The sequence below is a fragment of the Sinocyclocheilus grahami genome, unplaced genomic scaffold (genome assembly GCF_001515645.1).
Source record: "Sinocyclocheilus grahami isolate Dianchi unplaced genomic scaffold, SAMN03320097.WGS_v1.1 scaffold855.1, whole genome shotgun sequence".
NCBI classification, from domain to species: domain Eukaryota; kingdom Metazoa; phylum Chordata; class Actinopteri; order Cypriniformes; family Cyprinidae; genus Sinocyclocheilus; species Sinocyclocheilus grahami.
Genome location: NW_015506034.1, coordinates 178,595 through 191,616, shown reverse-complemented (window position 1 = coordinate 191,616; position 13,022 = coordinate 178,595). Strand labels below are relative to the sequence as shown.

The window sequence follows — 13,022 nt, the reverse complement described above, 5'->3', positions numbered from 1 at the left end:
TGATTTACCACAATCCTCTTGAGGCAGCAAGCACAGTGCTGTTAGCAATGAAATATTTACTGTATATATATGTATAAGTCTATTTACTAGGGTCTATTTACCCCCCCCCCCCTGAGCTAAACCTTTTACCATCTATTACTGCAAAATGCAGTACTTCACAGAACAGACCGAGAGCTGGCGCACCTGATAGGCTTATTTTTAGAATGAGGTGGGTCTTAAGAGCATGAGTGACAGGGTGAATGCAGGAAGTCCTGTTGAGCTAAGACAGGTTTTCAGTGGGGGGCGGGGAGGGGGGGAGCAGTGTTAGAGAAGACGCACTAAGTCGTGTGGGTGGCATAAATCCAGTATGCGTGAGCCAGTAAGGCAGGCCAGAGCTGTTTTTATTTTGTGTGGAGAAGAGAGGGAGGCACAGAGACTTCATACACATGAATAGCCTCTTTTTCTGAAGACTCCGAAGGAGGGAATTTACTGCGTTCCCACTGCTGCAGTGTAGTGGATGGGAAGGAGCGGTTGAGAGGGGAGTTAACAGGTAAAGGGAGGGGCTTGACTGTAATTGGTTTCTATGTGTCTGTTCATGTAACAGTTACAGGAGTGAGGACAGGAGGAGGGGTTGGAGGAATCCTATTAGCTACAGCAGAGGAAAAGTAGGTCTAAATGGCCTGCTTAACAGAAAGAAGATATAGTAACAATGTGTTTGAACAATTTTCTTACCTAATGTTGACGTTTTCTGACATTTCAGAAATAAAATGGTACACCAATTATTTAAATGGCTGAGAAAGTAAAAAATAATTAATAAACATGTTAAACATGCTTTGCAATGAATGACAGTAAGTAGGATTTATAATATTTAAAAAACAAAACAAACAAACAAAACTTAAAATTACACCATATACCTCTTCACACTCTTTGGGAGTATTAAAGAATTGAAAGCTAACATTTTTTCCATAATTAAAATAAAATTGTAGGTTTAATTTAAAAGATTTATGCAGTAGTTGCAAAGCAGAACTAATTAGTACTCATCATGAAAATCACCGAATTTGTGGGTTAAAAAACAACAACAAAAACAACTAACACTTCAGATTAGGGAACTCTATTCGCTATTAACTAGCTGCTTATTAGCATATTGGCTATTTATTAGTACTTATTTAGCACATATTAATGGCTTATTCTGCATGACCATATTCCAGATTCCTTAACCCTGCCCAATACCTAAACATAATTACTACAACTATCAATAAGCAGCAAATTAGGAGTTCGTTGAGGGAGAACTTTTAGTCAATAGTGAATATGTGTTCCTTAATGTAAACTGTTACCAAAAAGTTTTATTTTAATTTTTTATTATTTTAAAAATATATTAAAGTAGCACTAGAAACAAAATAATAGTCTTTCTATGTCTACATATATTTGTAGTTAATTCTAACAAATTTTTAACAAACATCTGACAATATTTTGTCATGAATGTGGCATGTTCTTTTTGTTAAGGAATTTGATCCAAAAACAGGTTAATTAAAGGGGGATCGATTTCAAGTTGTTACAGGTTACCTTGGAACATGTAAAACAGATAAGGCATACAGTATAGTCAACGTTACTAGGCATACAGTATAGTCAATACATTTCAGCTAAAGCACTGCAGGAAGACTGCAGGAAGTAAGGGCTTTGAATGTGAAAATCTGCTATTCACGTACAAAAGCTCTGCTTCTGTCATTCAGACTGACTGCAATTATGAACTGAGAGTTATTTAAAGTGTTAGTCTCCCTACCTGTCTGTGTTGTTTGACTCTGACATTATTAGTGTCTGGTTTGTGAATGTGATGAATAGTGTTTTTCAAATACAAAGGAAGTGTTTGTAGTGTGTGTGTATGTAAGAGAAAAAGAGAAGAGAGACTTAGAGAGCTCCCATACATATGTATAAGCACGTGTGTGGTCTCTGAGAGAAATCTATGCTCTATCCTTCCCCGCCTCCTCCCCCATAACTGCAGTGGTGGTCATGATGCTGGGTGCGTACGACTAAGTCAATTGAGTGCAACACCTGGCACACATCCAATCGCAGCCACACTTGCCCACTCTCACAAGAGCTGACAGAACACAAGCAGCTGTGTGAGACTAGCATGTGAGAGCTTAGACTGGCTTATGAGCATCAAAGAGAGTGAAGCCTCGAAGGCATTTTGTAATGATCAGCCTCGTCTCTCTTCTGAGCTATTGAGATATGCAGTAGGTTTATTTCATTTAATGTGAACTGACTTTGAGGTTTTGTAAAGGTGATTGCAGTCTAATGCAGATGGTAAAGCCTTTCTGAATGCATTACAGGAGAAAGATTTATATGGAGTTCTATGTGTTCTATGGTCACAAGGATATGTTATGTTTAATTAGAATGTCACACACATATAGATCCTCTTGCCATCAGTAAACATACTATTTATTTTGGAGGAGTACAGTATAACCAAGAGGAGCCAAGGCGGTTAGTTCACAATTTTTTGCTTTAGAGTTATTGTGCGATTTCTAACTTTTTCATAAATATCAGTTTAAATGAGAGTTCAAAATACTGTAGACCTAGAACATATTGCTTGCTAGTGTTAATGTTAGAGTGAGTTATGCTGGTCAGTGTACAAATTGTCATACTGAACCTATTCTAAAAGATGTTAATGTAATGTTAAAGTTAAAATACTTCTTCTTGTTTGTCTCTTATAGGTGATTTTGAGGATGATATTGGAGTCCATCCAAACTCTATCTCAGACGTGAACAGCAATAAACTTTCTGAGCAAGCAAGATGACCAGTATGATTAATCAATTGCAGAGAACAGGTGTTGTGCTATAGGACAGGTTGATTTTTCAGGCTAATTTTGGTCAGTCATGTCTCAGTCAGGTAAAATCCTCCACCTGTATGTAGAGGTGAGATCTGTCACTGATGAAGAAGGAAAAGACCTGGGAGATGTGGCGAAAACAGACTCCCTCATGTTGACAGCACCAGACATCCTTCAGTCATCGCAGTATAGTGGCCCTAATGCACCACATGGCCAGACATCCCCACGTGGAGTCCTGCATAAAGATGGAAGCAGCACCCAGACCTTGGCCTCTAGTAAATCAACATCTAGACACTCCGTAAGTTTTCAGCTACATCCAGGACATGACTCAGACCAACCGGTGACCCAACACCAGAAAAGTCTACCTTATGATGAGATAAACCAGTTACTGTCTGCCTTTCAAACAGATCCCACTGGAAATTCATGTCACTTGGTGTGTGCTCATTCTGAACGTGACCCCTTCTTTGGGAAGAAACCTCACTTCTCAGGACGGTATACTGCCCCTCCTACTCCCAGTGGAATGCGTAAAGCTTGCAGCCCAACTAAAATGAAGGGAAGAAATGAAGGGAGCCGATCTGTTGCCACTTTCAGTTACATTGAAAAAGCTCAAATTAAATCAGTAGAGGGTCAGTATAGCTCTTTGTGCCAAAGCAAGCCTCAGAATCCTTTCAACAGAACCATGGAGGAGAGTGCTACCCCTCTCCACCTCAGAAAAAGGCTCAGTGATCCAGTGTGGCTCAACAGGTTGGAATCCATGAACAAGTGTAGTTCAAAACAACTTAGTCATGGTTTGGGGAACTCACATACAGGTACTCCCAGCTTTAGGAGGGCAACTCTAGACTCCATTGCCAGAGAAGCCACCCATCAAGCATGGGAAGAATTCGGTTCCCCACAAATAAGGCAAAAACTGGCAGGCAACTGTCCTGATAGAGGTCATGACGTCAGAAGAGGAGATCAGCGTCGCTGTCGATCTTGGTCTGGATCACCAGTGATACCATACAGTTCTAGGACCCTGCCCACTAAAGCAACAATAATGGACCATGAGCGGAATAGTTTGTTTTATAGAATTCCTAGGAGCCACGCTACAGACCAACTGTCTAACCATGCCAAGCAAGCTTACTTTACAATGTCACACTCAACCGCCAACACTCAGGAGGTCTCAAAACAAAGAGTGCAAGGGTATAGGTTTCGCACAAATTTACCATCCTGTAAGCCTACAGCTATTCAACATGAACTGCCAGCTATGATTGTACTTCAACCATCAAGCAATCAACAAAACAGTCATTCCATAAGTGATAGTCCATGGCAAGCCCACAGAGTTAATTTCAACCTGGCCAACTCAAAAAATAAGATAGAAGAAAGAGCTAACCAACTGAGTGGAAGGAGGAGCGTATCCCCAGCCACAAGTCCCGAGATAGCTTGTAAACTAGCAGAAGAAGCCACCAAACTTTCCATACTTATGGAAGCCAGGAGGTCTCCAACCCCAACCCCATCATCGAAAGACACAGTAAAGCCTGACAGTCCCCAGCTGGGACATTCAAGAGAGCCTCAGCTCTATGCTAGCTTCCAGGGCCCTGGAGCACAAACGCACTCTAATTGCAACCTTCCTGGTCAGGAGTGCAACTGTAAACAAGAGTCTGTCAAAACTGGTCACCACTCTGTTCAAACAACCCCTCTTTTGCCCCACATTGGAAGTATATCTCCAGCAGCTCCAGCAAGGTTGAACCGATCAGATGTAATACCGTCCTCTCCAATACGAGACCCACGGATAGAGAGAACACCGTTGGTAGGGAAGGACAGCCCGACTTTACATCGGCACCTGTCTTCCCAGTACACAAGAGACAATCATACACATAGCTATGAGCGTAGGCAGTATGAGACACTCAGAGGTCTCAAAGACAGTCCAAATAGCAGCAAGAGACATTTCACAAGGCCTAACCTAGAGACATCAAGCTGGACCGCTCAGAAAAAGTATGGGAAAGAGGAATGCTTAGCCAGAGAAAAGGGAAACTTGAGGGAGATGGACAGTCATAAGAGGAATAGTCCAACAACACCAGTCTCTCAAGAAAACCATTGTAGGGTCTCAATGCAGAAAAATGAGATGAAAGCTGACACTAGGACTAACAAGGAGTGGAGTGGTACAACATCACAGAGTTCCAGTGGGGTCACAGGCAGCCTTATAGAGAGCACGCTACATGAGAAAGGCTGCATATCCTCTGAGATATCTAGCAAAACCAGCCAGAAGAGTCCTGACTCTGGAAACACAGGCATACAGGTAATCTTGGTACACATCTTTAGATTCATCTCATGCATCGATTCACTTCTTGATTTTGTTTGTAGTCTGAAAGTGGACCATTTCTACTGAGGCCTTCCTTGCGCTCTCAGAAGATTGCTCGTGCCAAATGGGAGTTCCTGTTTGGGTCCCACTCCGATCAACAAGATCAGCATGAAACAAAGGGTGAGAATTTCTTAGAAATGTCCAACTCAGACTTCCAGAAGGCAGTTTTCTGAAATGTCATCCTTATTTCTTTCATTTGCCTTTCATTGTAAACAAGCTGTTTGCCTCATAATGAATGCTTAATCCAATTATGTAACAAGCCTCATCCCCAAAGCATGACATTAGGATTTGCCTTCTCTGTTTAACTTGGCTCTTTGTTTTTTTCTCATCGCTTCTCAAGGTGTTATACGTTCTCTTTACTGAAATTACCTTTTAATGGATTTATGTTACAGCTTTGCTTGATTTTAGCTGTGGTTTTATGTTGCGTATAAATTTCTTGAAAAATTATGAATTTATCTGTATTTCCTGTGGCCTTCAGATAGATTATTTTTAGGTTCATTGAGTTTACATTCTTTACTGTGTGTAGGTGTTTTCAATTCACTGATGTCAAAGAGAGAGAGGTTAGAAGAGAATGAGTCACTTGAATTATTCTTGAGAATTGCTTGTTTTATGTGGTTATTCCTTTCCCTTACCTTGACATTTATACAGTTTGCAAATACTTTTATCCAAAACAATTTCAGGCTGTACTTTTTATCAGTGTATGCATTTCTTGGGACTCAAACTCATGACCTTGGCATTGATAGTAGGGTTGTGACGGTGAGGAAATTTTCCCACTGGCTAATCGACGTGTGACAATACCGGTATCACCGTTCGGGTGGGTTGGGGGTTGGTGTTAGTTCGTTTGAGTTTCCCTCTTTTCTCCGCTCTCAAATAGCTTGAAAAAGTGCCGTGCGCGTTTTACTTTCACTTTCAAATTAGCGGCAATTCGGCTCAAGCTACAACAACGTCAAACTCAGAACTTTTATTAACAAAACGAATAAAAATACACCATATATGCCTAATAAAAAATCAGCAAACACTGTGGAACCAAATAAATAAGAAACGAATGTTTAAAAAAACTTCCAATCAATAGGCTTTTCAAAATCAAAAATATTGCCAAACAGGTGCCTTTGCATTTCCTTTCTAAACAATCTTCTGCCATCGTCTTGTCTTTCTCACCTCACTCTTGTCAGTCAGCTCGACTCACTCTTCTCACGTGATAAATAAAATCTGACTCTTGCTCCATGGTGCACTGTCGTTCGCACACTGTTCGCCACGTTGCATTGAGCGTTTAGTTTTTAAAAGTGTCTGTCCTGTAACTGAACTAGGCTAAATTATTTTTGTTACTATAAAAAAAATAAAACCGATGGTGGGGGGCGGTGCCGCAGTAGGCAAATGACGTAACCGGTGTTGCAGCTTAACACCGGTATAACCGAAAACACTGTCTATTGCAGCAAGCCTAATTGATAGTGCCATACTCTACCTGTTGAGCTACAGGGCCTAATGTCATACAACTGTTAATTTAATAACGTCCTTATTTGTAAGCCAAGTCAGATAAAACCTTCTGCAAATAGAAGTAAATGTGGCCAAAATAATTTACTATTTACTGAAACTGTATTATAAAGGTTAAACATTTTGTCTGTTTAGAGAGACAGTTTTATATACAGTATATACTACCTTATTTCAAATAGAAGGAATGACACTCTCAATCCTTTGGTTTTCCTTTATTAACACACATTCCAGGCTCCTCCACCACACCCTCCAGTGGTTGTTCCAGTGAGTCTCCAACACCCATTCTACCCTTGTCTACCCTCGTAAGGCCAATAACAACCCACTCAAGACACTGTAAATCAACTGGCTCTTCGAAATCTGCATGCCACAATGTACAGCAAGTTGAAGTGGAGTTGATAAACCATCATCCCACAATGGAGTGCTCCAATAAGACCGGCATCACCAGACGTAGTGTCAAATATTCAGAGACGGACATAGATGCGGTGCCCCAGCGCTGTTACAGGGAAACAGACCTTGATGAGGTGATGCTGGCAGAACAGGAGGAGGTGGACTCTGCTTTTGGCAGTAACCGCAGTGTGCTAGGCACCTCAGGCACTAACAGCAGCAGCCCCCCGGAGGGAGTGTTGTGCCCACATACAGATGGTGAGGAGGAGCTGCAAGATGAAGAGGTGGTGAGCTGGGCCAGTGTGAGGATGCAAGGTGACAAAAAGAGGCAAAATGCCACACCTGAGGGAGATGAAGTGTTTAGTCGACTGCTAAGAGGGTGAGTGTGGAATAGAATACACTATAGCTCCACTACATATCGGAATTGTCACACATATCCGACACCACATCCCAGTGAATGCAACAGAAGACTTTCACTTGATATCTGTTTAAGATTTCGATTTTGTATGCTTGCTTCATGTTGTCTTGCTCCATTTTGAAGACTTTAGGGGAAAATTAAAGTGGGTCTATATAGTTTCCTGCGGACGCCCGGGGGGCTGCAATGGAGTGCAAGGGGGTCAGAGGAAAAGTTTTGAGAAATATTTTATTAAAATGGTATAAATAAATGAAATAATAACATAAAATGAATTCACATTTACATATGCATTATAATACTACTAAAGACTTCATCAGATTAATTAGTTACAGTTATTTTGTTCAGCTGACACCCATATTTTCAGTAGTTTCTCTTAAAATACAGTGTCAACTTAAAAGAAACTAAATATTTTTCACATATTTTACATGTTTATTTTTTACAGTATTAACTGGGTCTTTATTCGTGAAAATGTAGAATTCTAGAAAAGGTGTCTGTACTGTGGCATCATTTTAAATGATGCAGACAAACCAATCATAGGAGCACATCTATGACTTGTGCTCTTCTTGCAGTCCCCCAGATTGCCAGCCTGACAGCCACACGACTTTGAAGTCTCCCATCTCTGTCACCAGCCCCTGCCGAATCTCATCAGATGGCTTGGACTCCTTCAGCAGACACTTTGAGAGCATTATGGAGTCTCACCGTGCCAAGGGCACCTCTTATAGCAGCCTGGATAGTGAAGACATCACTCCTAGTGGCCCACCTGTCTTCACTTTTGACTTTCCGACTCTCACTCCTGAGATCCAGAGTCAGATCAGTGAAAGTGCCAAGCAGATAATCGAACTGAACTTCTCTCCTCTGACATGCCCCGAACCACCTGCTGTGTCTGATCCCACAGAGTGTGAGGCCTCCCAGGACCTGCACAGGGAGGACCAGAGTGGTGTCTGTGAAGAAGAGAGTCCATTCTGCAGTGGATCCTGCTCTGATCAAGCCTGCAGGCCTGATTCTGACACAGATGCTGCCATAAGGTTAGTATCGGTCTGGTGATATTTTCCATGAGTTGTCATAAATATCTCATCATCACTGCATGTCAACAGATATGTTAGTGTAATGTAAACCCCCCCAAACCCCCCTGGTGAAATAAACACTTGGAAGAATAATAGTATTTATACACATTAGAAGAGGAACAGCTGGCAGTGCAGACACACACACTAAGACAAACTCATTCCTGTCCTCATCATAGTATGACATCAAGCTGTAGTTGCTCTCAAAATGTAAACAGATGTTTTGATGACAGATGGTACCCACAACTCTATGTAATTTACTCATTTTTACATATTTTAGTAAACAGTTGTTCAGTGAAAATGGATTTAATGGGCTTTCTATTTTAAAGGGATAGTTCACCCAAAAATGAAAATTCTGTCATTAATTCTGTCAGCCGCACCACACGGTTTTCTATGTTGTTTGTGCTTTGATTTGAACGAAAACAACGTATCCGTGTGGTGCGGCTGACACAGAACAACATGCGCTGTTTGCGTTCAGTGGATACTCTCCAAAATGGCGCTAGGGTGACGCGGAGGAGACAAATTGTTGAATAAAGTCGTTTTAAAGTCGTTAAAGTTTTTTTTTTTCTTTTGTGCGCAAAAAGTATTCTCGTAGCTTCGTAATATTACGGTTGAACCCCTGATGTCACATGGATTATTTTACCGATCTCCTTGCTACTTTTCTGGACGTTGATCGTTGTAGTACCCTTGCTGTCTATGGGAGGGTCAGAGAGCTGTCAGAATGCATCAAATATCTTAATTTGTGTTCCGAAGATAAACGGAGGTCTTACGGGTTTGGAACAACATGAGGGTGAGTAATTAATGACAGAATTTTCATTTTTGGGTGAACTATCCCTTTAAGATGGGTTTACAAAAAGAATCAACGGTTGAGTATTTACCACTAGAGGACAGTGCTGAGCTTTGTGATTTTACTGAGATACCAGCTCACTTTGTTTTCTGGATGATCTGTTTTGACTTGGAATGAGCTCCAAATAGATTTTCTTTCAGCAATGCCCTTGATGAATGTAGTGTGAACTGTTTTTTACTTAAATGTGTGTTAGCATGCAGGGCTTGCTTCAAATCATCCTCAGACAAATAGAACTGTATGTAGCAAGCAGTCATATAAGGATAAAGTTCCTAACTAAATAAGTTTTCCTTGGGTATGCTTAGGCCTGTAATATCTTGCTACTCCTTCACTATCAGAATATATCAGAGTGCAGCTCTGAGTCCATCAGCATTTTTATCTTGTTTTCCAATAAAAAACTAAGCCTACTTAAAAACAATGAATTTAAAAAGTTTAAATTTACTCCAAAATAAAATTGAGCCAGCTGTACAATTCTTAAATTGAATATTTTTCTTACATTTTTGCATCAGCAAATTTTATCTTGTTCTGTATGCAAAATGAATTTAGATTTATGATTAACAACTTATGATTTATGATAGATTTATATTAAACAAATTATGTCAATGTTTTAGTTAAAAAAACATACAAGACAACAATGTTGATCATGAAAAAAATATTTAGCACAGACTGTAGAAAATATATACATTTGACCTTTTGGAAACATGGTAAGAATTATGCAACAACAGCAGTGTTTCACAGGGTTATGTAACTTTTAGACTGCCATTTTAATGTGGCATAAGGTTTTCAAGTCCCCTACAATAAGGAACATTGTCTGGATATTTTATCTGAGGTTTACTGTGGTTGTTAAGAGGGCCTGAAAGCCGACATTGTATGCTTTGATACCTGGCTCATCCACTACATTCCTTCTCCTGCCATGGGGCCAGATAGACCTGGAGCTTTGCCAGGCACACTCAGTCTCCATGGTGAGAGCAGATTAACTTGTCGTGTGATTTCAGGGTTTTAAATAGAGTGAGTAGGAAACTATTACTGTTTCAGCAGGGCTGTATCTGACCATTATTTTATTTAAATGGCCACTGATATTGAAGAAACACAGTCCATTATTCTAACACATAATTCTGGCCTGTAGTTTTTTCTTACAGATCGATACATATTAATAATTTGTTAATGAGACTGACTGTGTATTCAGCACCATGTTGAAATGGAGATTGACAAAGTCTAATGGGAGGGACGAAAGTAACAAGGGAAGACAAAGAGAGGAAGAGAGGGTTGGAAAGAGGGGAAAAGGGGGAATAAACTGTTGTGAAAGGAAATACAGAGCATATCCACCAGCGAAAAATAGCTCAGCTGACAAGAGAGGAACACGCATTCACATCCACAATCACGCACAAACAGGCAAGCGTAAGGCGGGAGCTGGTGGGGCGAGAAAGAACGAGAGAAAATAAAACAGATGAACGGTTGTATCAATCCTCTGACTACGCTATAGGCACAAAAAGAGCTTGTGAAAGTTTGGAGTAGGATAAGAGAATCAGCAACACAGCGACTAAAAGACTTTAATGACAGTTCAAGAGACTTGCAAAAGCAGAGGGTCAGATTTCTTCTAAACCTCCTCAGGCTTGTTCTGGACAAAAGGAGGTTCAGGGGAAGGTAGAAAATGTGGAGGGCTGGATACTGGGTTTATAAGCGAGCTCCTGTCATCTGGCTATGTAAGGTGTGAAGGGGCAGGGCTAAGGTGATGGCTCATTATATGCTCTGCTGGGGGGGTGGGGCCTTGGAGGATAATTACATGTATGCCCCCCACCCTGCCATATACCGGTGAGTAGGAAAATGTAGACTTCTTTTGAACATTTTGTCTGTATCAGTGAGATACTATTATAGTTTTTAATCTTTTTTTTTTTTGCATTTTAATTTAACTTTTAGTTTTACTGATTTTGCTTTGTTTTTGACATTTTTATTAGCAATTTTATTAATTATTTATTTATTTTCTAAACTTATTTGCTAAATAGTGTTTGATGAATACCTGAGGCAATTCACAGTTTATCACACTATTAAAATGCAGTATTTAAAAGCACTTCAAGGATTTTATGAAGACCATTATGGTCTCAAATTAACAGCCAGGGTCTGAATTAAGTTGAGGTTTGGGTGGTCTGACTCCTCTAATTAAAATTTGTTGTCAAAATGACTTTTACATATAAGTATATGTTTTAGACAGGGTTTCAAATATTTTGGTAACAAAAAAGTTAGATTAGTTAGTTAGGTACCTGATGGTAAATAGATGCTCGCTGCCAGAAATCGTGTTAGCCTGAGGATGTAACCATAGTAACAGTCAATTCCTTGTCGCTAGGATCATCATCTGACAGAGCATTGACAAAACATAAGCACTGTCACTATCACTTCATTGCTGATTAAAATATTACAAAGATATCACAATCATATTTATCTTGCGTTACGCAAGACCAACCTCAACACACTGTGAAAGTTCCTCCTTACAATTTCTTTAAAAACATCAACTCACTGAAAGCCACTGTATAGTTTGTGTTGTTATAGTCACTTTTCCAATATGTGTTTTCATTACCAGTCAAGACCTAAAATTCTAGTGCAACTCATTGTCAGTGTAAGGTAGTATCATATCCTCGGCATGTGATACTGACATCATTGTCTGTCTAAGCTATCTAATCATGCAAAAAAAAAGTTAAATGATGCGTTCTTTTTCCTCCTTTGATATGTAAATCTTGGCATCCATCATTTTAAAAAGGTGTGTTAAAAGTTTTTTAAAAAGCACTGGAATGTTGTAGAGCCTCAGCACATATGAGGTGATTGTTTACCTCCCTGCATTTATTTGTGCAATGCAGAAATATGCATTGGCATTTGTAACAATCATTGTCTTGCATTTTTCCCCCTTTAAGTTGCCCTCACCAAACAAGTTATTCAAACTAGACAGGTGTCTAATTATATGATGTCTGACATTTAAAAAAACAAGATTTAGCAAAGGTATGTCTGTTAGTCACTGTGCATCTTTGTAGAAGCTCTTCTCACATCCTAGAAGCCGTGGCGGAAAAGCTCTCTATATTTCTTCCTGGTTTTCTCTGCCATGTTTCTATCTGTCCATTGTTTGAAGAAGAAACAGTCTGCCCTCATACCCTTTCTTCGAGTCTCCTCCCCTGCCTTGTTTGTGGACTATCCGGTTGGAGCAGTTTAGGAATGGAGAACTTCGGAGCAAACCAAAGACAGATGACAGGGGGATGATCTGCATGTGGCATGAACTTTCTGGTGCTCGTACATCTAAAAGACTTTGGAATGCAGTGGTTTAAAGGCAGAGTTGGGTCACTGAGGTAGAGTAGATGCTTTTTTTAAGCACTTTTTGGGGAGAGCTCCTCTTGTTTTGGTTTTACAGACCTTTTATGTGAAGTTTGCCAGAGTTTTACGTTTTAGTTTTTGGTTCAAGACTGAATGAAATATGTTTAGTATATATATTTGACACTTTTAATATAAGTTAAACTTCTTTCTGTTCTCTCCTTATTCACAATATCAGCTAAAAATCTTGGTGTGTGTGTGTGTGTGTGTGTGTGTATGACAAGCTTTTGTGCATTTGAATGGTGTACAAAGGGCAAATGTATTATGCGCTCACAATAGTTTGTCAGGTGTGCTTTTTTTAGTTGTTAAATGCTAGTTTCTCTGTAAATGGTGTATTG

General features: G+C 39.9%; 1 protein-coding gene across 4 annotated transcripts in view; it reads left to right on the top strand.

Annotated features, from left to right (window-relative positions):
• The first annotated feature begins 304 nt into the window (after positions 1 to 304).
• psda (pleckstrin and Sec7 domain containing a) overlaps positions 305 to 13,022 on the top strand; it is a 31,201-nt gene continuing 18,483 nt past the window's right edge. The window contains exons 1-5 of one of the 4 annotated variants that reach the window (XM_016247829.1): positions 305 to 529; positions 2,688 to 5,075; positions 5,141 to 5,258; positions 6,861 to 7,392; positions 7,998 to 8,453. In XM_016247829.1, coding sequence (XP_016103315.1) covers positions 2,850 to 5,075; positions 5,141 to 5,258; positions 6,861 to 7,392; positions 7,998 to 8,453 — 3,332 coding nt within the window. In that variant the 5' untranslated portion in view covers positions 305 to 529; positions 2,688 to 2,849. The other 3 variants (XM_016247826.1, XM_016247827.1, XM_016247828.1) reach the window with 3 other exon arrangements.